The sequence below is a fragment of the Symsagittifera roscoffensis genome, chromosome 6, assembly GCF_963678635.1.
Source record: "Symsagittifera roscoffensis chromosome 6, txSymRosc1.1, whole genome shotgun sequence".
Classification (NCBI taxonomy): domain Eukaryota; kingdom Metazoa; phylum Xenacoelomorpha; order Acoela; family Convolutidae; genus Symsagittifera; species Symsagittifera roscoffensis.
In genome coordinates, this window is record NC_087067.1 from 25087105 (window position 1) to 25115019 (window position 27915).

Here is a 27915-nt window from a genome sequence, read left to right on the forward strand (position 1 = left end):
GTAAACCCATCCCTCAGGAGGGGACAGGACAACCTATTATTACCCTTAATCGTTCACCGCTGGGCGGGAGGAAGGAGTTAACTCAATGGTTGTTCACACCTGTCTTGATCTCTGTATCTCCTTGGGTAACTGTACGAAAAATTAAGAATAAAGAGTAAACAAGTGACCCTGAAATAAAGAATATTGGGGCAAATGACGCGGTGACTTCTGAGGTTTTGCGCCTTTTATTCACTTAATCAGGTTCAGACGCAGCGCTCGATAACTTCATTACAATCAACCATGAAATTCCATCTAATGCAGTTAACTTATCCCTTTTGACAAATTTAAACGATTATACGCTCTCTAGTTCTGACTGACAAAATAAGGTTTCTTCATTTTTCAAATGTAGCCTTTCATCTTAGATTGATAGCAAAAAAATAATTGAAGCTTCGGGAGCTTCGGAAACTTGCAAAACTAAAAATGGAACCAATGAAAAAAGAGAAACCAAAAACGAAGCAACGATGGCAAGTTGAAGTGCAAGCCCATTTTTCTCGAGCTGCAGTGCAAGCTCCGAGTCAAGTCGCATTTTTCTCAACAGTGAGCTCAGGGTTTTAAAATTATTTAAGCATAATTGTTGCTCTGAGTTTCTAAGAAAGAATGGAATATTTGTGCTGACTGAAATTTTTCAAGACAATTACGACTTATTATTTATGACTGAATTCTCTATTCTTTCTGAAAAATGCTGACGACTCAAGGTTTGAAACCTTCAAATTAAATTTGATTAGATTTTGGATTATAATGATTCATAGACAAAAGTTGCATTTGAAAACAAAAACGTACAAACAACAGATGAAAATAAAGATGCCAACGAAGATGCTAAAGATCAAATAATTTTAATTGATGATTTTAGTAGGCTATACAACCTAGAAATTTATTTGAGTTTGGAGAAAACCCAGCATGCAGATGCAAGTGTCAGCAACTGCACGTATGTCTTACAGATATGTAGGAACAGTTGTTTAACTGAAAACTCTAGTTCCTGATTGAGGAAAAGACACTTGCTCTCGAAAGTTAAATACGGAAGCAATTAAAACGGCCTAAGCCTTTGCGAATAAAATAGTGAACTGCAGATAAAACTGATTACAATACGAGCAAAAACGAAATTAATCAGAAAATAGCAAAAAAAAAACTACGGCATCGTGGGCTGATAAAAAACGATCTTTACTATTGAACTAATTATCTCGGTGAATAATTTGACATTTTATACCCATATGACCTCAGTTGTTGTAATTACAGACCACCGACATTTTCAACAAGAAGTAAACCAGCCCACACAACTTCAAAAAGAACTATCTGAATTGACCTCAAAAAAATTGTTTCGGATACGTGTTGGATTCGATACTGCTACCTAAAGATTAAGAATCACACGCTAACCACTCAGCAACGGACGCTTAATAAATCCCAAACACTTTCCACATGTAAAGCAGAAAACAGATGCTATGAAACTTCCAATGCTACAGATCCTTATTATGACAAGTGAAATAAGTGAACATTTTTAAAGTCTGGTTGGAAAAAAAAGAAAGTGCGTACCAATACACTAACGGTCGAAGGTGTAAAAAGGAAGAATTGCAATAATTTTTATCGCAAATTTGAATATATATTCTGACATTTCATCCACCAAAGACATCCTGCCGAAAAAAGGAAATAATACATTAAAAATCTATTTGCTTGATAAAAACAACCCAAAAAATTAATTCTCCTGTACTCAATCAATTCTTTTTAAAACATCGGATTAAATTAAAGTTTATTCAAATATTAAACTTCACATTTCAGAAACCAGGAGTTTTAGATAAGTTTTTATCGCGTTTCAAGAATGCAAAATGCATTAACGTACATTAACTTTAAACTATTTCGAGATTCGAATAGTTTTTCGAGCTTTTGGGTACAGTTTGATAACCATTGGAAAAAAATCGCGGGTCGTATATCCTTTGCTATCGCGAAAGAATTCAATCAGCTTTGTTTTTCGTTTAAAAGATTAAAATAGCCCATTGATGCAATTGCAATATCCTTTTAATGAGAACCAAATTGATAAATTTTTCAATTCAACTCATAAAATCATCAGTAGCACGAAAATTAAAATCAAGCGACGCGTAAGCAAATTTTTTTGTGAAATGCTACCATAAATTGCGCCACTTCCTTATCTTAAATTTCACACAGCAATTATATAACAATTTTAGCAAATCCAGAGCGCCACAAACCCTAATTGATACCAGGTGAATTATTGAAGCGAACTCTATCTCCATCAGAATTGGAAAAGGAAAGACTTTTGTGGAAGATAACGACGTTAATGATTATAGAAAGGTGGCCGGCATAAATCATAATTCAAGTTTTGCAGTTTCTGCTGAGAAAAACAGTGTCCAAATTTGGGTGTTCTTCGAGATAATCCTATTTCCGGGTTCACGCTAATGACAAACAGGTACTTCTAAATGCCAACAATACTAGCATAACTTATAATGTTTGATTGATTAGAAAGGAGCAGATTTAAACGTTTTTAGACCAGCCCAAAGGGCGGACACTTGACCCGGTTTTGATAATAAATATAAGCCATGAGTCGAACGCGCTCTTTGACTGATACTAATAATAGAAATAATAATACACGCACGAGCGAAGCTGCACCTCGCAATTACAAGCGAGAAAGGACAAAAAAAAAGAAAAAAGGTAACACTAATAAAAATTCTGTTGTGCCAGAATCGAACCGAAGACCTAAAGATTAAAAGTTACACGTCATAGCTTTTAGTTACACGTCATAGCTTCTGATTGCAAAAATAAAGTAATTTTCAAAATGTCAAAAATTGGACATTAACCAAGTCCTTAGCTGATTCCTAGCAACGGGGAATATCTTTTGCAGAGAAGATTACATCTTCGTTTAATTACATCTGCTTTTTTTCAGAATTGTCAAGGTAGTTTTTGGAAACTGAAACATGACCAAAAATGGGTGAACGTTCACGTTTCTTCAAGCCTATAGCGGATTCCTTACATAAATAGAAAACATTTGCTTATGCGGGGATAACACTACAGCTATTTCTTTCGAGTGAACGCTTTATCTCAGAATTGATCGGGTAATTTTCGACAAAAGTTTAAGAAAACGGTCAAATTTTAAGACTTTCAAAAAATATATAATTTTCCACGAAAAAATTAGGCATCGCTGGTTATGCAGAGAGAAAACCAGAGAGATCGGCTTTTCCCGATTAAACCTTTCATCTAAAATTTAGCAGGGTGGTTTTCGAGAAAAGTCTAAACGAAAAAAGTTATCACCTTGATAAGTTGGCCATTTTTTTTGGAAACGTTTAGATTTTTCTCAAAAACCACCCTGCCACTTTTTGAGGTGATAACTTTTTTCATCTATAAATTAGGACGACACCAGTTGTTCAGCGAAGATTTATAAAATCTGTTCTTTCGATTTAACCGATAACCTCAGATTAGGCAGGGTATTTTCGAAAAAAAAATCAAAATATTTCCGAAAAACGGTCAAAATTTTAAACTTTTTTGATCAAAAAATAGGGCAACACCAGTTGATAAAAACATAGCCAACTGACAGTTGGAAAAGATAAATGAACGCAATGAAACTGAAACAAAAACTGAATTGTTTTTTTTCAAAATTCTTCAACTTTTCAATTTCGTAAAGCTCTTTGAGTTTGTAGAACAATTTATGATGGACACTTTCTTTGTTGAAATTGATCCAATTTGAAAAAAAAACAGGATCAATAGGCAAAACTTTTATTTCACAGGGATATCTGATAATTAATTTCAACTTTCAAAATTAGAAGTCGATCACGTTTTTTATGACCTTTACAATTTTGCCTTCCTTTTAGCAATGGAAATGAACTGAACATGAAAAGAAATTACAAGTCAAACCGCGAAAAATCAAAATTGAGCGTGAACAATTTTCAAGACTTTCCTGAAAAAACCAAAAAAAAAATAAGCAAGACCTATATAAGAGTCCTCACAACTTTCATTACTCTCAACAAGATTCACAAAGCAAAACTTGTTCCTTCAATTAAACACTTAGCTTCAGATTTGGTAGTGTTTTCAAAAGAAGGGGAAAATTTCCAAAAATGGTCAATTTCCAAGTCTAAAACTCTTTTTCTACCGGAATTAGGGTGTAGCAGCTTCTGCAGGGCAAATCTCTAAAACACAGTCTTTTAATTGAACTAGTTATCTCAGAAATGTCATGGCAGTTTTCTGGTAGTTAGTGATGGTAGTTGTCAAGGAAGAGGAGTGCCCAGTCTCTCCAATGTTACCGCATTTTTGACACAGAGGCGAGAACACCACAAAACAAGGAACTCTATAAAGTGCAATAAGAAAGAGTAGAAATAAGCCTGGAATTAATAAAAACTCTGCTGCGTCTCGGATTCGATCTGCGGCCTAGAGATTATGATTCTCACGCATTAAACACTAGGCCACGGACACTTAATAAATCACAAAGAGAAGCCGCGAAATAAGGAAGAGAAATGATGGTATGAAACTTCCAATGCTACAGATCGTTAGGTTGAAAAAAGAAGGCTCGTACAAATACACTACACTCGAAAGCTGGCTTATGTAAAAATCGGTAAAGCATTTCTCGAAAACAGTGCAAAAACTTTCACAGGCGTCTCATAATCTAATTTAAAAAATCAATTCCCATCCATTTTCATAACACCTGTTTTTTAGCCACCACTAAAACCAGAAAAATTTAAAAGCTATGGAGGAAGAGTAAACCAGATAAAATGCAAAAGTGCCAGCAACTAATAAGCACCGACTTAGGTTGGAGAAAAAGCGGATACCGCAACATGACACTACTCTCCGCATGTGTAAATATTCATAAAAAACAATAGTTAATTGACCTCTAGTTATGAATATATTCAAATACCACCAAAACTAAGAAAAGTTGATAATATATTGTTTTTGAAATGATTACCTACTTTTTTGGATCAATATTGGGCCCACTTTATTTCAAAGTTTCCTGAAACAAATTTAGCATTAGAAAAGTTATTGGGCTTAAATTACATTACTACAAAAAGAGTCTACTATGAATCTTATCGACACTTTGAAAACAAATGCTGACATAAAACGAATGGGTCATGGAAACCATTATTGTTATCCACATCAAAAACAACAAAACACACATCACAGATTTGTTTCTAGATATCCTCGCCTGGCGTTGGCAATAAATTTCTTCGAGCTCAAAGTTCACGCACCATCAACAATTTCAGTGAAGATTTAAGCTTATTTTACAATTGGTCGGGCGACACAAGGCAGTAAAAAGAAGACAGATATCTTCAGCTTAAGCATATATCTGGTCGTATTTTATGCCAGCAAACGGCCAAGAAATCAACCAATTTTTGGTTTAATTGATTCGATTATAGCCAAGGCAATTTCTCTGCACGTATTGGGGTCAAATATGTTATACTTATACTAATGTTACACTTATCTAATACCAAGAGTTGTTATTATAATCATCCAAACTGCTATTTCCTAACATTAGTATAATGAGAACGCCCATTATAGTTAATTGTGAAAACAAATGTTTTTAGTTCAGTTTTTCAGGCAAATCAGCCCAGTTTTGATTAATATTTTTCATCAATTTTTTTTGAACAGTTTGCAATTCAGATGTTCAAATAAACCGATAGAAAAATATAATGCTCTTGTACCTATGAAAAAATAATTGCTCTGCGGAAAATAAAAAACGAAATGCTCAGCACAAAATTTAAAAAATGCAGCGAGTAAAACATGTATGAGCTGAAGTTTCGACTGAACAATGAGTGAAAAAGTACGTCGGCAACTATGACAAAGGAAGTTTTTTTCTCCCCGATTTCGGCTACCTCCAGGAAAGCTCTTAGAGCGTCAAATGTGATTTTAAATCAAAGCCCTTTCGAGATTTGGATTCGAGAAAAAAATCAAAAAAAATTGTCTTAGTGTCAAGAAAAACTCGGTCTCAGTTTTTACAATTTTCAGACGGAACTTTGCAAAATTTCACACTGACAACTCAATTTCGATGACACTCAAGTTAATTATACATCATTTTTTACGTTATTTTATATACATTTCTTTCTTTTTTACCTATATTATTCAAACATTGCCAAAAGAAAACAACAAGTAATTTTTTTGAACAATTACAAATATTCGAAGAAATACAACCCATTAAAGTTCATTGAATATCAAGAATCTTTTAAAATTTACAATTTTTCATAAAACTAACCTAATTTGACAATACCGCAAAAAATATATAAAATTTGAGCGTGAACAAATTCAAAGACTTCTTAGAGAAAGAAAACATCACGACCTGAAGAAAGGTCTTACTTCATTTATGGATAATAACAAAAAAAAATCAATAACAATTTTTTTTTCATTTTGATTTTCCACCCTATTTTGGAATTTATTTAATTAGATCATGGTAGTCGGAACATTCTGTGCTACTTGCACGGCAACCAGCTATCCGCCTTAATAAAATAAATATCTCAAAAAATCAAATAATATTTTTTACATATGACAAGGGCTTTTTTAAAGAGATTTAGAGGGGCATAACAAAAACTACATTAAGCTTCAAAAACACCAATAAAAATTTTTTAGTCATAATTCTACCTGCATTTAATGAATACTAATTGCAATTGTTGTTCATTAGATCTGGGAAATATTTAGGAATAACATTAGCGAGATAGATTAATCAGAAACAATTTCAAAAATAAAACCTAATATTTATATTCAGTCGCGTTAAAATATGCAAGTAAAATGAATGCATGTCAGACCAGTTTTTTTTTCATTACTCTGAAAACTCTAGCATATGCGAAGCAGCGATAGAAAAATATGACTTGGAAAAAGAAACGTTACTAACAAAAAACAAAACAAAAACATATTACTACAGAAACGTGCTTTCTGCAGTTTTTATGCTCTTTTCTCCTGGGGACGTTAAGTTTAAGATAGCGCGGAAAACATCAACTCTTCGCTATAGAAACTACCCGACTTTTCATTGAAAAAATTCTTTCTATATGAAGGAATAAGTTTCGAAAAAACGGATAATGCCAAAAATAAAAGAGTTCAAAAAATTGTGTGACAACCCATGATTCTCTAACTTCTTTGCTTTACAAGATGTATTTGATGCACAATTTGAAACAAGGGCTGATCTAGGGTTTTCTCGAGGGGGGCGGGTTTTCAAAAGACTTTCGAAAATGTTGTCGACCTTTTTTGAAGTCGATCAAATTGATTTTCTGAGCTCTCCTAATCATTACTAAGACCCCATTTTGACCAATTTGTCTGCGCCGCCCCAAAATTAGTATATTTTGGCACCGAAGGCGCCTTTAGAAAAAGTTTTAGGTTCAGTCAGCCAAAAATGGATACCTCAAAATAGTACATAGGTTGGATCCTTTGGGTCGGTAGGGGATCGAATCCCTGTGAGGGGAGCATCCGCCCCCCCCATAGATCCAAACCTGATTTGAAGCACAAAGCATAAAGCAATAAGGCAAATTTGCATAAAGCAAAAATTTGACAATATTCAAGCTGAAAACTTGCGATATAGCACAAACAAAAAAACAAGGTAGCAAAAATGAAAAATGTTCATAAAAAACGCCTACTTGAACCAAAACAAGATGCACCATTTTTTGCTTAATTTAATGCCATATCAGAGCGTTTGCTGATATCCGCTTGTTAAAGAAGATTGAGTGAGATGAAAGTTTAAAAGTTTTTGTTAAAAATTGAAATCCACGTCAAAGATCTTCCTCCCGTTAAATTGGATATCCATAAAAATTAATCTGAAACAATTTCAAAAATAAAACCTAATATTTATATTCAGGCGCGTTAAAATATGCAAGTAAAATGAATGCATGTCAGACCAGTTTTTTTTCATTACTCTGAAAACTCTAGCATAGGCGAAGCAGCGATAGAAAAATATGACTTGGAAAGAGAAACGTTACTAACAAAAAACAAAACATAAAAACATATTACTACAGAAACGTGCTTTCTGCAGTTTTTTATGCTCTTTTCTCCTGGAGATGTTAAGTTTAAGATAGCGCGGAAAACATCAACTCTTCGCTAAAGAAACTACCCGACTTTCCATTGAAAAAATTCTATCTAGATGAAGGAATAAGTTTAGAAAAAACGGATAATGCCCAAAATAAAAGAGTTCAAAAATTGTGTGACAACCCATGATTCTCTAACTTCTTTGCTTTACAAGATGTATTTGATGCACAATTTGAAGCAAGGGCTGATCTAGGGTTTTCTCGAGGGGGCGGGGGGTTTCAAAAGACTTTCGAAAATGTTGTCGACCTTTTTTGAAGTCGACCAAATTGATTTTCTGAGCTCTCCTAATCCGCCCCACCCCCTAGATCCAAACCTGATTTGAAGCACAAAGCATAAAGCAATAATGCAAATTTGCATAAAGCAAAAATTTGACAATATTCAAGCTGAAAACTTGCGATACAACACAAACAAAAAAAACAAGGTAGCAAAAATGAAAAATGTTGATAAAAAACGTCTACTTGAAGCAAATTCAGAACCACTTTTTGCTTAATTTAATGCCATATCAGAGCGTTGGCTGATCTCCGCTTGTTGAAGAAGATTGAGTGAGATAAAGGTTTAAGAATTTTTGTTAAAAATTGAAATCCACGTCAAAGATCTTCGTCCCGTTAAATTGGATATCCATAAAAATCTTTATCCAGTAGAGCTAGATTTCCTTACTTCAACAGGAAATCCAGTTAAATTGAGATGTTGAGCACGTGAGCTTTGGGTATAGTTAATATTGAAAACGGCTCTTAAAAACTGACATACTTGCTTCTCATGGGAAATGTAGCAAGATCGATCTGCTCTAGAGTTTCCTTCCCATCGATCATGGTGTAAGGAACAGCATGTTGATTTAGTCAGCGTTGTAGTCTTGACTTTCAACTTTGTTAAGTGGGCAGGATATGTCCAGTGCTTATGGCGTACCCAAACATAGGGACAGTTGCCGTAAACATTTCTCAAGTCAAGGCGAGCGAACTAAACGACACGACTAATTGCGCCCAATTTCTCCTTATTTCAACACAACTTATAGCAAAGGGTTTTAGTGTTGTGTTTTGAGAGTTGTTTTAGTTTATGACACAGCCGAAGGTGAATAAATCGGTCCAATTACTCGCAGTTCTCAGACGCATTTTACTTTTCAATAATGTTACTTTTTCACAGAACAGATCTTGTTGAAAATTCAACAAGAGGCGCCTAGACCAATTTAAATCAAATATTCGCATAAGTCCAGCCAGTTATATATATCACAAACATGAAAACCTAATAAAAAACAAATTTTCAAGGAGCACAGAGAAAGTGCCATTCATTAACTGGCAATGGATGCCATATTTAAGCAACAGGGAAACACAACGAAATAAAAAATTAAATACCTTTACGAGCTATTATGGAAAAAAAATTGCGTCATTCTCAATTCTCAATTTTCATGTTGTGTCACAGAAAAAAATTAACGAAACGATATCAAAAAATGCGAATCTGTCAGTTCATTTTCAGAATTCCACTGCAAGCATTAAATGTGTCTCGCTCAGACTGAGGCTGAAGAATAAGTTTAAAATTTCCAATTTGGCAGAAATCCGATTAAGAATTTCAGACCGCTTTTGTTAGCGTATCTGCGGACATTCAAATGAAACTAAAGGCTAATCGGGCCCTCAATGCGCTTGGGGAAAATTAAGAAGATTAGTGCTTTTATTGGAAAAACAAAATTCCGTCCAAATGCTGTCCATTACAACCATTAATGAATAAACTAAGAGCCTGTTATCAAAAAAGAAAACTTGAATTAACCAACCGTTCGGGGCATGATATCGATTCACGCTCCTAAACTCCCCTGCTATCTTCGATGGTGATATGATAACATTGAACCAGGCCTTGCAGCATATGTTTGAGCAATTAGCGATATTTCTTTGGTAGAATAGCCGTCGGTTACAATCCTAACTCAATTAAAAACCGGTTTCTTTAATCAGCTACAGCAAAAACATCACTCATGCCTGTAGCTAAAAACATCAACACCACGGAAAATGAGCCGGGAAAAAATCAGACAAGTGTCGGGTTAATTAGTAGTAGTTGATTGATAATTTTTCCCGGCTAAATTGAGCAAAACAAACAAATTCGAAAATAATCAGAAAAAAAACCTCAGGACAAGTGATCAGGACAAACTTTAATTCTGGCGAACGCGTAGAGAAAATTATTATAATAACTTCATTTTCAAGCCAAAACATGACCATACATTCTATTAAATTGTACGTTTACAATTTAGTTCGGCTTGGGAGAACACCAAAAAGGCATCATCATGAGCAAAATCTATTCGTCTACTTTTTTAAACTAAGATCATATAGACTAAAGGTCCGCAAAATTTCTTCAAATATCAAAAAAACTGAAAAGAAAAAAATCTGTTTTTTGGTGTTGTCTAACAATCAAAATTAGATGACCAAAAAAGTACTATAACGATGGGATGGAAATTTACCATAACATACTTAAAAACTGTTCGGTATCACACATGTAGATGTCTCTTATTTTATGAAAACACGAGTCCAAATTTGGAATACTTCAACTCCCAACATGGCTAAATCAAAGAGAAAAACAAAGACTAGTTTTCAAATCCAATTTATATTTATTTAACGCTTAAAAACATCCAAGATTAAACATTTCAAAGATTTGAACAAAAATTTTTAATGAACCAACGCAAAGAGTACATGTATAAAATTCCATTCACAAGAAGAAGAAGAAGAAGAAAAAGAAGGAAATCAGGAAGGAATTATTATGCAGTCTTCAAGCCAAAATTACCAGGCTGGAAAAGAAAACAAACAAACATGGAGAGGTCAAAAACACTACAAAATTAGTCACTTCAAAAGTAAGACGCACCAACTCAAGTAACTGAACTTTATAAGCGTTATAGTTATAGAGGAACACACATATTCAAGTAAGTGAACTATATAAGGGCTCTTGTAAAAGAGAATTACTTCAAATTGGGTGAACAAAAGTCGTGATTATCAGCTAAGTATCCTGCCGTAGGATATCGACTTAAAATGATTTTCTCGTTGTTCAAAAACAGGCTCTTTGAATCACGTTGTCATTTGTTACAGTAGAAAGCAAAATATGTTCAACAACGTATCTTCTAACCCCACCGGAATACAAAAACACAAATCCGAAATACACAAATCGCATTGAATGAACCTTACTTAGATAAATTTGGACAATCTACAACCCAAAAAAGTAGATAGCAAAAACCTGGACACGACACCATTTCCTGAAGCCGAATTATCTTAACCAAAATTTCGCTGCGATCATTTCACGAAGCGGGAACGAACAATGGCGTAGCTTGAGTTTTTCCTCTCGGTTTTGACTACTAGAAAGAAAACTAGTGGTCGGTCGAGCGTGATTGTTTAAAAATCAAAAACGGTCTCCGTTTTGAGCAAAACTAGCCTAATTTTTTCGTTTTTCAGACTAAATGACATGGTATTTAGGACTTACACGATGAGAGACTGGACTCGCGTTTGAATTATTCTTTTATGATTTTCTTTAAGACTCATTTATGAATTAATTCCTCTTATTTGGTTGATTTAACGTAATTAAAAAACACCCCGTATAAAACAAGACTGCTCGTATCAGGGCAAAGCCCCACCATTCCTACTGCACTTTAAGTTGTCTAGGATAGCTTCTAGTAAATGAAATATTGACAAACTATGATTTTAAGGCTGATAAAATCAAATTTTAAGTCTTAAATTTGAGTCGTCAGTTGAACAAATAAAACCAATTAACTTGCCTCAATTCAATTTGGAACGATGATTTTGTAGCGTGGGATAATCCGCCAGGCGTTAATAATACGCATTTTAACTTTCAGCGTCAATGTATAAAACGAGCAGTTGGGCTGGACTCGTGGCAGCTTAATATACTGGTGTTCAGACTCGGCGGGGCCCACGAAGATATTAAGATCGATCCCCCGAGATACAAATTCTTTTGAAAAATGATCCCAGTAAAAACGAACCCGACCATATATATTTTTCACTTTCATCGACATTCGGAACAACAGAAACTTCAGCGGAAAAATAAAACACTTTTAAAAAGGAATTTTTCCAAATTTTTTCCTTAACATCTGTTTTTTTAACTTTACGGTAAAAATTGTGGCTGAACGTTAAACATTCTAAGCTACTTGCACAGCAACAGTCTCTTCTTGCCTATAATTTGAATTACGACTAGCTGGGTTTCAATTTGATACCTCAATTTGATACCAGGAGACTCCACGAAAGCGCAAGACAGGAACACTAACACAACTCAAAACAATTTAATTTTTTTTTCCAATTATTTTAAGCAGGTGAAGAGAACTGAAATTATTCAGACCAGCTTCTCATGACCCTTTTTTTATTTAAAAAAATATTTGAAATCCGATTCACGACTGCAAAAGTGTAAATATGATGTCCGATTCGAGGGCAAACACCTTCGTTTGAATTTTTATGAAAGCTGAAATTAAAATTCGCAAGAACAATTAGGAATAATAGGCCACCAGCTTGGTATCCTAAGAGGCTAATAGGGCATCAGTTACACCTGTACAAAGGGTGATTACTTTTAGTGCAGTCGTAACCTTTCTAGTAGGATTAAACGTAGAGTTGGGCTCTCTACTCCCCCCCCCCCCCCACCCGCACAAGTTCGGGATTTCTGCTTTATTTTTGGAACTCTTCGATGTGATGGATTCACTTATGGGAAGCTCAGAGCCCAACTAGGCGTTGAAAACGCTGGAAAACTGGCATTTCGCCTCAAGAAACTTCTTCTTAAGGTGTTGAGTTATTTAACAATTTAACATAAATAACATGTTTTTTTTTCAATAGCTAACTGTTAGTTTGATATTTTCGATAATAACACAATTTGCCAACCCTGATCCGAACCTTTTTAGTAGAACTAAACAAAATCTGCTCGTTCTCTTGTGGGCGAAGAAAATATATTACTCAAAAATTACCAAAAACGCAGAAAAAAAAACATCAGAGACAGCAGCGGTTCTCAGTTAAGCTCTGAGCAGCTCATACAATGCTCTTTCCACAAACTTTATTTTAAAAAATTAACATAAACTGTTTCAGATTTCCTGTGACAAGATCTGATTGTATTATGCAAAATGATTTTTTAAAAAGCTTTTTTTGAACACGTACTTGCAGTTTCAGCATAATACGTGTTATTGTTTACAAATTTATTTCAAAATTAGGAACAAAATATGCAATAAAATTAAATTCTGATAGTGTTTAGCTTCTGTTTTCTACATCACAGCACGAATTGTGGCAGTTTAACTTCTACGATTTATGCATTCGGCTCATTCAGCATTTCGGGCAAGTGCTCAAACAGTAATCTTCTGCAAAATACTTGAGAAGAATGCACGATTTCTCTGCCAGGATAAGATTGGTAGAAAAGAATATGAAATTCCAAATTATGAATGTGATCGGGAAAATGAATTTGGAAACATCGTCCAAGTTCGTGTTATTTGGCGGCCTCTCCGCTCGCCTTGCTGCTTTTTGGGCTTTCTTTGAACTTTTCAGCGAGTTCGTTCTGATGTCCAAAAAATCTCTCAGTTCGTTCGGAGGTGGTCGCGGTTTCAACTGAACCATAGGTTCGTTTAAACTCAGCCTGTTTCTCGCGTCGTTTGCAGATTTGCAAGACGAATTTCTGAAACTCTGCTCATCAAAGCTTGCTGGATCCCTTAGCAAATTAGCAGCTCCAAGGACCGATCCATTCTGCAAAATGTCCTCTGTTTCTGCTTGCAAGGATGAATACACCCTTTTACCGTCTGCCCTTGAAGAAACTGAATTCGTAGACGATGATTGCATCGGTGCTAGCTTGAACACCTGTTGATGATTACGTAATCTTTCTCCACTTCCGTTTTTGTTGACGCCGGGACCAGTGTTCGACAGAACTGTAGGGTTGCTCACCACTGGAATTGAAGAGACGTGACTAACTTTAGACGTGCTAACTTGCTTGGGTCTTTTATCTTCAGGGTTGTATGATACGATTGCAAACTCGATCAAAGTCGCAAATGTGTAGATGAAGTTGACTGTCAGGTACAAATCAGCCATCTTCAGGTCACTAACGGAAGGAAACCGGCTCGCCATCCCCACTATCAATGTAATTTGTGCCAAAATAGCGGTGATTGATAGGCCGGCTCGGGCCGGAATAGCTTTGTAATCAATCCAGAAATTGACCCAAGACAGGGCCACCAACGAGACGCTTGGTAAGTAAAGCGTGACCAGGAAGATGTTGTATTTTCGGTGCAGTATGATATCGAAACAATGCTCGGTAAAGTTATCAGCCAAATATGGCATAGTGATGTTGTAATAGTCCTGCTCACCCCTATAACCCTCCATGAAGAAATTGGCTGTGAACTGATCAGGGTACATTCCCGACAGATCATTCGACCATCTCATTTGAACCAAACCGTCATGGTACTTGTACGAGCCTATGCAGATTGGACAAATGTGTTTATCGAATGGAAAGTAAACCAACTTCATGATACACGAGATTGTAATTATAAGTCGGTTCGAGTAGAATAAATTCAGTTCTGGACTCAAACGTACACAAACGTTGTCGTTGTAGTCATCAGCAGGTATAATATTGATCGCATCTGGTAAATAGAAATCGGGTCTCCAAATAGCTGCCGCAAAATCCTTTCCCAAAGTCATTTCTTTCAAGTAACAGCTTTCGTTCATGCATTTCGGAGGCATATTATGTCGAATGTGATCTCTGTAAAAAGTATCCCAGGTCCAATCGAGCCTTCGGTCGGTCCATTGCGCTTGTAAGAAGACGTCTAGAATAACCGTCATATCATTCTCGCTTATGGTTCGAACCGAGTTAACGAACATTCCGATCTCTACAACATCTGTTTTTCCTCCTTCCGATGGTCTGAGTTGTTTGTTGTACTTCGGGTTCACAAATTCATACGACGAGTGTGTTGTTATTGATGAGTCGTCTGGGCCATTTGCCTGACCTGGTTTGATAATTGCGGCAACAAGCGGAAGCAAAAAATGGAACGGTAATTTTGCCGACATTTTAATCAGCGAACGGAAATTTAGGTCTCAAAGCGCTATTTCTTGATGATTCAGGTAGTGATATCAGTAATTGGCGCTCAAAGCCGTTTTTTATTCTTCGCTCTGATCGAATGGAGCGTTCAGAAAAAAAGAGGAAATTACAATAATATAATTATGAAATAGCTGCTCCAATTGAATTATTCTTGAACGCGCGGGAATTCAAAATGTATCATTATTGTCTTTTTTTTTAAGAAGTGAAGAGCCAGTTGGCCAAACTCGAATACTTAAAATTTCAAGATGCTACTAAACAGACCCCTAACTGATATTTGATAAGCTAGGCTGTCAAATTACTAAATAGGTCACAGACTAATCAACTCAAAACTTCAAGGGATCTTCTTTCGTGATGATATAAATTATACAAACTTCTAACCGGTATATAATTGCACCTAGGAAACTAGCAACATAAAATTTTGCAATTTTGAAATTTAGAGAACTGTAACTATAAAACATTTGAATCAGAACGTGAACGTTACAAAAAAAAAAGATAATCAAACTGTTTTATTTTGTTAGATCCGAAATATATCACATTGTTTTTGAAACAAAACAACCCAAATTTCACCTTTGATTGCCACACAAAAGTAATAAAAAAAGCGGTAAACGTCGAACAATGCAAGGCGGTCCTCGTCGTCTTAGTTTAATTTATTTAAGAAATAAAAAATAATGTTAAAAACATTTGAGGTTCGACTATAAAGTGATTATTAAAGGCATTCGGTATAGATTAGTACTTCAAAACAATATCATGTACCACTCAATTCTCAAATACCACAAAAACGCGGCTGTCCAATCATTGCAAGAGCAGAACCAAAAAAGAAACATAATTAAAACGAACAATTTCAGCCAACCAGAGGCCGTGTAAATATTTAATATCTCTTTAGCTTCATTCAGTTCAGCAATAGCCAGTCACATTTGGCCAGAAAATTTATTCACATGGCTATTATTTTCATTTGGGCTCAATAGTGGTATATTCAGAGCAAAGAGTGGCCTAACAATTTTTTTTTAAAAAAACGGATCTTGCTAACAATTTGCCCCCTCTGGTACCTAGTAAAAAAAATGCCAACCCTATAAAGAACTAATTCAACGGTTAAGCATCTGTAAATTTTGTACCTTGTAACGAAATCCTTTTCTCCTTCTCCAATTGGGGGGTAACAGTTAATAAGAACAAAATATACAAACAAAAGTTGTTCAGATCATTACGGTAAACACTTCTTGAACCATAATCTTCTTCGGTATTTAAATTTTTTTAAAGATAATCGCAGAAAATTTTTACAACACTTGTGCAAAAGATATCTGTTTAAGTTTCAAGAGTTTTTTTGTAAGTACACCAGAAATTAGCCAGATGTTATATTCTACTTTTAAAAGCAAATTGAATTAATTTTACGACTACTGCGTGACAAAAAAAAAGTTTTCTGACCGCTGTTTTCTAAACCGGGAGTTACTGATCGAACCGTGAAAATTCAATGGAACATGTAGACAGTAAACTCGTCTCTGACTATAGTCAAGAGAAACAAGGATATCCTAATAATGTGTAAGTATTACTGTGTTCCGACAACAGCTTTTTGAAAAAAAATTGAAATTAAATATATTTTTATAAATACATTTTTTATATCCTCACAGCACGGTGAGAAGACCTTATATAACGCTAAGAATATCCACATTTGCATTATTTGACCAGTTGTTTTTCAAGAACAAAGAAAAAAAACGTTCTTTATCTTTTCAATTGTTTTACACATTACTTCTTTTGAATTTCTCATTTTTAAGTACCAGAGAAGTGCCATACGAATCTTCATTAACTAGTTTTCGATTTGGTAAAAACGAGGTTTTGAAAGCATTTTTTTACGTCAACACAATCCCTTTTGAAACAACTTTAATACCTAGAACCGAACCATAACTTCGCATCACTTGCGATACAACGCAATTGCAGCATTGCAAGCTAGCGAACAGAAAGAGAGACGGAAATTTAAAAAATCATGAAAAAAAAAATTTTATAGAAAAAAAATCAAAAAAATAGTCGAAAAACACAACCACTAGAAATAAACAGGCTGTTAGAATTTACCGAGTGACTACTAGGCCGACCAAAAGTTGGTAGACGCCCATTGAGCCGAAAACGAAATAAATGCCATAACAAATTGTCAAAAAAATGTTGCGCAATTAAGTTTTAATAGATGATTTGTTGCCCTTGAAGTAACGTGAAATAAGGTAACAAAGCCAATACAACATGAAAAAAATTAGGCCGAAAAGCTATTAATACTAGATACTTTTCCATTATTCATTAAATTGTTTACTCTTGCGCTTCAGTTTCTGTTTTTCTTCAATTTCATTTTGTCAAGCGCATTTGCAGCGCCTCCCCTTCGTTATATAGGTCAACGAGATCTCCGTCTTGCCATTACTTAAGTCGCCTTGCTATTGTTTTAGATAAAAATTCATCTTCTCCGGTTTTTGTTTTACACAGTAGTAAGCGCGGAAAGTTATTTTCGTGGTTTTCTATTAGGCTGTTCAGTGTTCTATTGAGGGTTGCAATGAAGTTCTAACCAATTTTATTTTTTGATAAGATCATAGAGACCGGTTTCCAGTGGACCACTTCGATGATTCATTAGCTGCGTTAAATTGGGACGTGCAGCGTTGACAGTTGAAATCGTCATAGTGGTCACTGTTGCGGGCTAGGCCCGCTGCATTTACATGCATGTAGCATGGGTATGTGAAGCATCAAACACATCCGCCTCGCAAGCAGTTTTACAAATATATCAATGGGTTTGAGTAGCCATTTAAGGAAGGACGGCGGTGTCAAGTTAGCGAGAAAATTTATAGATTAATGAACACTAATCCGACAAAACAAGCAGACAAACGAAAATCCGACAAACCAATTTTACCCCAAAACTTTTATTCACTTTCATACGCTCTAAAAGATTGTAAGGTCCGGCCGAGACTCGGACCCCAGAATCAAGGGTACAAAGGCAACCGCGTTACCTCTATGCCAAGTGGGAAGTTGCTATGGTGCACAAATAAGGAAACCTCACAATTTCTTACAGAATTGTAAGAAAAATTAATTACGCCAAAAAGTCTTGTTCCCGATTACAAGACACTATCTCGCAAGTGTAATGACATCTCTCTGAACACATTCTGATTACTATCTTTAATAACTAAATATGCGAAAAACATGTGAAAAAAAAAGATAAGAACTTTGAAATGTTAATTCAAACGTTTTCGCACATTTTGTGCATCATCAGGATTAAAAGTTTCTTTACAATATTTACAAAACGATCAAAGATCTGAAAAAATGATAATCATGTCTAAAAATGCTCTAAATTTTTTTTTTGACCAATCAAATTTAAACAACTGTAATTACATAAAAAATTACGTAACCATTAATAACATTTTCCTGTAAATTTCTGAGATTTTGTAGAAAACAAGATAATTTAGAGATCGGAACAACAAGGATGATGCCGACTAGTGGACAAGCAGCATACATGTTCCGACCACCTTTATCTTTGTTAATATCGTTGTTATTATCATTCTCGCGTGGCTCAATAGGTACTTGAGGCGTATTCAAAACCGTAATAAAGTAGTTTGCACCAAAGTTGAACACAAAATTCACAAAATCAAAACTACCGGAGAGAAAACGATAATCAAAAAAGATTGTCTTGTATGAAAAATAACCTTTATTTTTGGTCATCAGATACAAATTTAGACCACCAACCCTGGTAACTTGGTTTCCCTGAAGCAAAGAAAACCCAAATAAAAATGTTCAAAAAAAAATATATAGTTTTCTCATTTTCCTTGTTCAATAAATTATTCTGAACGCTCATTTGAGATAAAATTCAGTCAGCCAATTAATTGGGTGCTATTTACATGTAAACCAACTCCTTGCCTTTGATAACACCCTGCGTTACGTTTGTACGGAGGATGATGAGATAGCTCAATGGATCATTACGAGGTTGGGTGGGAGGCGGAAGATTACTAGAGTGAACCTTTTTTTTGTAAAATATTTATTTTAATGAAAGATTAAACTACGAATCGAAAACTTCATCCAGCTTTTTTGAACCTGAGAATTTTTTTTGACTCATTAGCTGTATTATTATGAAAAAAAAAGTTAACTAAAAAAGAGGCTCTTCCGTTTAGGTACGGTCGTGCACAAGCTGGATAGGGCCTATACCAGCATTATATAAGTATATCAATGAACAAAATAGCAGGAATTAAGTCAAGTCAGCATTGAATGCGTTGTCATTAAAGGTATTTACTTCAACCTTCCCTCCTCTCGAAAATCACAAATTGAATTGTCTATGAATTGCGTCTCCCGCAGTGATCTGCACCCCCGTATATAAAGGATAGCGCTCTGCGTAGCTATACAAAGGAAAGCGCCAGTCTACAAAGGATACCGCTCAGGAGAGCGCTCCTAAGTAGCTTTCAAGCCTTTTTTCATTAAATTTTTCAGCTATGCGCAGCATTATCCGCATATCTGCTGGTGCGGCACCACCAGTGCAGCCAAAAATGAGCCTGCAGAAACTGCTGTTCGGTTTGTAGAATCATGTTCGTATTTTCAGTTTTTTAGTGTTTCGTGGTACTTATAGGCGTCTTTTAGTAAAATTCGTGAAGTTTTTTTTTGCATGCGGGTTGAAGACTTCCACATCAAAGAAAGTTCGGCTAATCCTTGAGCCCCATAATCTGTTTGCTTTTACATGAAGCAAAATTTTTTTGTTTCGGATAATTATGCGCTTTTCGGATACATCATACCAACAACTAGTAGTATACCAATAAGCTCTTTATGTTTTCATTTCACAATTATGCTCAGCAAAATACAAAGTAAGTTCACAAAAGAAAAATAATATAACATCAAAGTGATGGAAGTTTTAATCTTGGCTGTTGTCGGTTCTCCACTTCCGGGTTCCCCTCAACCCTGTTATAGCTGATCGTAGGAGCGAGGAAGACATCTTCAGCCGGATTTCACTAAAGGCATTGGAATAGGGCTTATTATTATTGTCGGATATCTTCTGAGCGAGCCTTTTAACGAATATTGAGGCTTCGTTCCCCATGCCACCAGTCGTTGAAAACACGTTAATAATTCTGTCAATATATGCCCTCCTCTTTTCATTCTCATAGTTAACATTAACGATTTAACTGCTTTTCCGATATAACTTGATGCGTTGGGATGAAATCAGGGACGTCCAAACAAGTCTTAACGCTTCTTGCCCAGATGTCGAGACGCGCTTCGTCAGATGAGTTCGCAGTACCCGGTTGGAGAGTTTCACCGCTGAGAGGCTGCAAATGAGGTTCAATGCCAGCTCCTCGGCGAAGACAATCTAGGGAATGGGCGAAAAAAAATCTAATCCCGTCATGTCGCTGAGCAAAAAAACCTCCAGTTTTACAAATCTTGGCGTGCTCTACATTGAAGGACTGGCCACAAACGCAATTGGTCGGCAGGTTCTTGACAGGTAGGCAGACGCGCAAAGCCAACGCATCACTAATGTCACGCAATGCCAACGCATCACGTTTGCTTTTACATCGAGTCGAGCTTCTCCATCAGTTGTGTTTGAAATGTTGACAAAGCTTTCACCTTGCAACGACTGAAAAAACGCTTTGTTTTCATCATCATAGCAAGCCTCGCTCATGAGGATGGAAGAGATATTTCTGACTTCGTTTTGCCTCATGTGGGTGTATCCACTCTTCGCACAGTGAAGGGCGTGTGTAAGGTCGAACAATTAACCACATGCATATGAGAGTCGAATGTTGGTTGGTTCCCGTTCGAATCCTACATGAAGCCCATCCCGGAATATGGATTTAAGGAAGCTGAAACAAGGAAGGATGCTTTTAGTTGCAACATCTGAAAAACCGCAAAAAGACAACAAAATTTCTACACATTATAAACTAGACAACTAACGTAGAACATGGAAGAAGCCATGCAGAAAATTACAATCGAGAATCGAGAGAAAAGGAGTATTCCAAGACGTAACAAGTGCGAAGTTAGATTATTGGTTCCCGATTGAATCTGATATGAAGCCCATCCCGAAATACGGATTTAAGGAGGCTGAAAAAGTATCTGCTGGGTGGCAGTTTGTTTAAACAGTCTGAGACTTTTTTTGGAGGCTAGCTCAAGTGCGTTCTTTTCATTGTCACTCAAGTTGTTGAGACTGTTATTTTTCGTAGTTTTTTCTTTCAGTTTTCAGTATTTATTTTTTAGAAAGTTTCTTTTTCAAGCTCAGATATAGCTATTAATGGATCGTATATGTCTAAGACTGACGATATTTCATTTGACCAATCCAAACAATTTTTAGTTCTCATGTAGTTTATCGATTCTGGGTTACTTTCTTGTTTTGTTTTTCACTTAGTTTTTCGGCCAAGCTCTGCCACATCCGAGAGGCTGATGGAGCAGCGCCATCGGTGCATTCGAAAATCAGCAGGCAAAAGCTACTCTGCTCTACGTTCAAAATTTTTTGCTGATCTTTGGAGTTCCTCAGCGTTTTGTGATACTTGCATGCGTTTTGATGCAATTTTCAGGATGTTTTGGCATGGAAGTTTTCAAATCAATAAAAGCAAGGCTAAATTTTGAACCCGAGAGTCCGTTTGCTTTATGGTCATGTCGTGCCTCATTTTATGTTTTAGTTGAAATGTTGACTAAGCTTTCCTCCTGCAACGGCTGAGGTTTCGACTCAATCTCGACGTCATGGCAATCGTCGTTCATGAAATTGGCAATTTTTTCTCTAATTTCTTTGTTTCTTATATGTGTGTAACCTCCCTTTGCACAATTTATGGCATATGTCAACTTAAAACTTCAACCATATGCAATTGTGAATGAGTTTTGGTCGGTTCTCGTCGGTATCTTAAGTAAATACCGAAGTAAATACCAATTCTGATTTATTCAAATTGAAGTTATATCTGCTTAGTGGTAAAACACTTGGAGGAGTCGAGGTCTATTGCGCAATTATCAGTTTCGTTTACGAGTTATTGAGGTTTATTTTCTTTCGGTTTGTTCTATCAGTTTTCAATTGTTTGATTTTCGTAAAATTGTTTTTTCTGCGGTGTAATTGCTGTATTAATAGCTTGAGATCCATTTAATCTAGAAATGAAACTCACTGTCCATTCTTAGTTTTTTTAGGGGTTTTCTTTTGATTTCTCTTCCTTTTTTGTTTTTTGTTTCGCTTTACGTCTTCTACTCGTATTTTTTTTTTCGCTTGTGGCCCCATACTCGGTTAGCTAACCCGGGTTTTTTTCGTACAGTCAATGGTAGTGCCGTCACAGCAGACTCACCAGTCTCCAAGGTTGTCTTCAAGTCTGCTTTTTCTTGGTTGCATCTGCGGTAATGTTGTTTTTCGGTAAATTGCATTGTACTGATGGGAGGCATGTGTCACAGAAAAGCATCACGCTTTTGGCTCTCTCCAAGAGTTTGTACTCGTCACTAGAGTATCCAGCACACCCACTGTTAGTCCATAGTTGGCAGCTCTCACACAAAAACCAGTTTTCCCATTAGTTTCAGTACAAACAGTACAGCAACCACTCTGTTTGGATGCCAATATGTTCCTCGTCTTGGTCATTATGTTATTTGAATATCTAGTGCGTTTTAAAATAGTTTTGTTGATTGAGCACTTATTTTAAGAACTTGAGACGTAGTCGTTGATTAAAACCAAAAGATTTCTAAAAAAGGATTAAAATTTTAAAACTTCAAAAAATGAAAGCCATATCCTTTTTATAGAAAGAAATTGGCGCAGTCAGTTTTTGAGGTAATCTTTCAACAACCTGTTATTTCGTATTTTTGTTTTAAATAAGTAATGACCAGGTAGTTATTTAAAAAATCCAAAAAACTTCAGTAAACCAAGCTTACAGTTTACGAGGATGCCAGCTTTTTGCGTTGAAAAGATAAGGCGAAGCCGCTCAAGTAGAACTCAAGTAGAAGAGACTAGCAGAATCTGTGTTCTGGATAGAACTATGAGCTCAAGTTTGGAAGGGTGACTTCGAGAAACCACAAAGTTTCCAAAAAAGGTGAAAAAAACAAGAACAGAAACTCATTTTGACAAAAACTCAAAACAGCAATTAAGCTAAAACAGCTAACATTAAGAGCTGAAGAAAGACAATTTTGATTTTGATAAATTGAGTTTACAATTGCTGCACTTATGAATGAGCAATGCGATATTGTTTCTTGTATTTCTAAAAAACACATTCTAACCCCAGAGTTCGTTTGCTTTATGGTCATGTCGTGCCTCATTTTATGTTGTAGTTGAAATGTTGACTAAGCTTTCCTCCTGCAACGGCTGAGGTTTCGACTCAATCTCGACGTCATGGCAATCGTCGTTCATGAAATTGGCAATTTTTTCTCTAATTTCTTTGTTTCTTATATGTGTGTAACCTCCCTTTGCACAATTTATGGCATATGTCAACTTAAAACTTCAGCCATATGCAATTGTGAATGGGTTTTGGTCGGTTCCCGTCCGTATCTTAAGTAAATACCATCTCTGAATTCTGATTTATTCATTTTGAAGTTGAATCTGCTAAGTGGTAAAACACTTGAAGGAGTCGAGGTCTATTGCGCAATTATCAGTTTCGTTCACAGTGTTATTGAGATTTGTTTTCTTTCGGTTTGTTCTATCAGTTTTCAATTGTTTGATTTTCGTACAATTGTTTTTTTCTGCGGTGTAATTGCTGTATTAATAGCTTGAGATCCATTTAATCTAGAAATGAAAGTCACTGTCCATTCTTAGTTTTTTTAGGGGTTTTCTTTTGATTTCTCTTCCTTTTTTGTTTTTTGTTTCGCTTTACGTCTTTTACTCGTATTTTTTTTTTCGCTTGTGGCCCCCATACTCGGTTAGCTAACCCTCGTATTCAAAGGCATACGAAAAAAAATTTTCACAAGTTAGCTTAAAAAACTATCACGGTATGAACAGAAGGTGGCCAAGTTCCAGTTGAGCGTACCACTGGTACTCATGAATGGGCAGGTAGCCCGGAGCTGCGTCAAGTGGGTTCGATCTCGTAGTCTAGATGTCGAAAACATCCAGGAGCGCCATGAAATAGTATCTAACAGTCGTTCGCTTCCATCACATATGAGCTTAAGAGAAAAAAGCCCTATAACTATTGGCTCAAGGTCAAGGACACAACCGCTTGTGTTTTTTTACCTCATTCTGTCAGAGCCAATTCGGTTCGCTTACGACATGGGTACTATAAAGCCGTGTTACAGCGTAAAAGCCACTACCAAATTCCATCACTTTAGCAATAAGAACGCCTCAATGGCTAGGTCTCTAAATACCTGAAACACGCGAATGCCGTTAAAAACAGGGTTGCAATCTCAAGTTTAACATTAGTTTTTATTTGACAGTAGATCTTTGATCCATTTCAAATGGAAAAACCTGAAACCCGCCTTATCTCAACATGAATGTGTAAAATACACTCAAAAAATTAATTTCATTACACACATAGTGACGCGACTCTAGAAATAAGTAAATAATACAAGTAAAGCAACTCTAGAAATTTTGGGAATAACTGGTTTTTTTCTCTGGACCATTGGGTCGCTTCACTCGTCGAGCTGCCCCGTCAAGGTTCTCCCTGCTCTAGTAAAAACACTCGCGTAAAAACTATCGGTGTTATCTATCAGGAACAAGACGGCTCTACTCGAATCAGTTGACAAAATGTATTGCACAATTTTTTATACATTACCATTGGAATTTTGTAAGTTTTTTTCACTAAAATCACATCTAGAATACCAGTTGCTGCAGTTTGGAACGAGATTTTTTTGTTGCAAGCAAAATCAATTGGTTGAATTAAGAAAAAAAATTTGTTTTTAACAGAAGATGAACGACTCGTTCATTTCATTGCTGGGAGGTTGAAATCCTCGTAGATTTTTTTGTCATCACAATTGTTTGTGATATTTTGTAAACATTGAAACAAATTTTTCATATCAGCGTTCGTGTAAGCGCAAGTACTTTTTGGAAGCGGTAATAAGTTCAAACAAATAGTGTTTCCTTTTTATATAAATTAAGCATGCATGCAGTTACTGAACCATTATCTTCAAAATATGTCTCACATGCTCCGAGTTGATTTCATTTTTCACGCAAATCATAGTTCTATCTTACGCTGCTGTTCAAGATTTTGCTTTTTTAATTGATAAGAAACATTGATATTGAGGTAAGAAAAGTTCGCAAAATCGTCTCTGAGCCATGTTTTTGATATACATATAAAACCAACAGAATTTACTAACAGATATTTCGAAAAAAAATTTCCTTCGATCGGAATTATACAAACTTCTAAAGTTATACCACAACATGCTTAGCTCACCAATTAAATTTTCTAGTCACTCTTCCTTTAGTTTTGCTTGATGGTATTACTGAAAAATTCCATTTTCGATTTGAATGTTCTATGAATCATATTGGCTTGAATCTAAAAACTTTCCTTTTTTAGAAGTTGTCGTTCTTTCATTTTTGAAATAAAACTCGATATGGTTCGCCATTGTATGTTGATTTGAACATTTTAAGCGTCGGTGCTCGTGCTATTGTTTTATCAGCTGTCAGAGTTTGCCTTGATTGAGGTTTTTGTGAATTGTTTTTACCAAACTTACGGAAAACAGAAAAATCTTCTTTTCCATCACCCAGATAAAGTACAATATCAAAAAAAGGTTTTTCATTATGTTCAAAACCTTTTTCAGTCGGGCTTATGGTGGTCATTGCTTATTTCAGGCAAACGGCTCAACCTCACATTTGGCAAAGATTCAGATATTTTTTTTTCATATCAGAAGAAAACCTCGGTTCGGGTTTTTTTCGTACAGTCAATGGTAGTGCCGTCACAGCAGACTCACCAGTCTCCAAGGTTGTCTTCAAGTCTGCTTTTTCTTGGTTGCATCTGCGGTAATGTTGTTTTTCGGTAAATTGCATTGTACTGATGGGAGGCATGTGTCACAGAAAAGCATCACGCTTTTGGCTCTCTCCAAGAGTTTGTACTCGTCACTAGAGTATCCAGCACACCCACTGTTAGTCCATAGTTGGCAGCTCTCACACAAAAACCAGTTTTCCCATTAGTTTCAGTACAAACAGTACAGCAACCACTCTGTTTGGATGCCAATATGTTCCTCGTCTTGGTCATTATGTTATTTGAATATCTAGTGCGTTTTAAAATAGTTTTGTTGATTGAGCACTTATTTTAAGAACTTGAGACGTAGTCGTCGATTAAAACCAAAAGATTTCTAAAAAAGGATTAAAATTTTAAAACTTCAAAAAATGAAAGCCATATCCTTTTTATAGAAAGAAATTGGCGCAGTCAGTTTTTGAGGTAATCTTTCAACAACCTGTTATTTCGTATTTTTGTTTTAAATAAGTAATGACCAGGTAGTTATTTAAAAAATCCAAAAAACTTCAGTAAACCAAGCTTACAGTTTACGAGGATGCCAGCTTTTTGCGTTGAAAAGATAAGGCGAAGCCGCTCAAGTAGAAGAGACTAGCAGAATCTGTGTTCTGGATAGAACTATGAGCTCAAGTTTGGAAGGGTGACTTCGAGAAACCACAAAGTTTCCAAAAAAGGTGAAAAAAACAAGAACAGAAACTCATTTTGACAAAAACTCAAAACAGCAATTAAGCTAAAACAGCTAACATTAAGAGCTGAAGAAAGACAATTTTGATTTTGATAAATTGAGTTTACAATTGCTGCACTTATGAATGAGCAATGCGATATTGTTTCTTGTATTTCTAAAAAACACATTCTAACCCCAGAGTTCGTTTGCTTTATGGTCATGTCGTGCCTCATTTTATGTTGTAGTTGAAATGTTGACTAAGCTTTCCTCCTGCAACGGCTGAGGTTTCGACTCAATCTCGACGTCATGGCAATCGTCGTTCATGAAATTGGCAATTTTTTCTCTAATTTCTTTGTTTCTTATATGTGTGTAACCTCCCTTTGCACAATTTATGGCATATGTCAACTTAAAACTTCAACCATATGCAATTGTGAATGAGTTTTGGTCGGTTCTCGTCGGTATCTTAAGTAAATACCGAAGTAAATACCAATTCTGATTTATTCAAATTGAAGTTATATCTGCTTAGTGGTAAAACACTTGGAGGAGTCGAGGTCTATTGCGCAATTATCAGTTTCGTTTACGAGTTATTGAGGTTTATTTTCTTTCGGTTTGTTCTATCAGTTTTCAATTGTTTGATTTTCGTAAAATTGTTTTTTCTGCGGTGTAATTGCTGTATTAATAGCTTGAGATCCGTTTAATCTAGAAATGAAAGTCACTGTCCATGCTTAGTTTTTTTAGGGGTTTTCTTTTGATTTCTCTCCTTTTTTGTTTTTTGTTTCGCTTTACGTCTTTTACTCGTGTTTTTTTTTCACTTGTGGCCCCATACTCGGTTAGCTAACCCTCGTATTCAAAGGCATACCAAGAAAATTTTCACAAGTTAGCTTAAAAAACTTTAGCTTAAAAAAACTATCACGGTATGACCAGAAGGTGCCCACGTTCCAGTTGAGCGTACCACTGGTACTCATGAATGGGGTAGGTCGCCCGTAGCTGCGTCAAGTGGGTTCGATCTCGTAATCTAGATGTCGAAAACATCCAGGAGCGCCATGAAACAATATCTAACAGTCACACATGAGGTTAAGAGAAAAAAAGCCCTATAAACTATTGGCTCAAGGTCAAGGGACACAACCGCTTGTGTTTTTTACCTCATTCTGTCAGAGTCAATTCGGTTCGCTTACGACAAGGGTACTACAAAGCCGTGTTACAAAAAGTCACTACAAATTCCACCACTTTAGCAATAAGAACGCCTCCATGGCTAGGTCCTTTAAGTACCTCAAACACGCGAATGCCGTTAAAAACAGGGTTGTAATCTTAAGTTTACCATTAGTTTTTTATTTGACAGTAGATCTTTGATCCATTTCAAATGGACAAAACCTGAAACCC

The 27915-nt window shown here is 35.8% G+C and overlaps 2 protein-coding genes across 2 annotated transcripts in view; both read right to left on the reverse strand.

Annotated features, from left to right (window-relative positions):
* The window catches only part of LOC134847719 (elongation factor G, mitochondrial-like), a 540091-nt gene that overhangs the window by 463286 nt on the left and 48890 nt on the right, over positions 1–27915 (reverse strand). The gene's annotated exons all lie outside the window — the stretch shown is intronic.
* Positions 13121–17019, reverse strand: LOC134848033 (gamma-aminobutyric acid receptor subunit delta-like). The gene has a single exon (XM_063865361.1). It carries the CDS (start codon positions 15018–15020, stop codon positions 13299–13301), a length of 1722 nt encoding a protein of 573 aa, XP_063721431.1. The 5' UTR covers positions 15021–17019; the 3' UTR covers positions 13121–13298.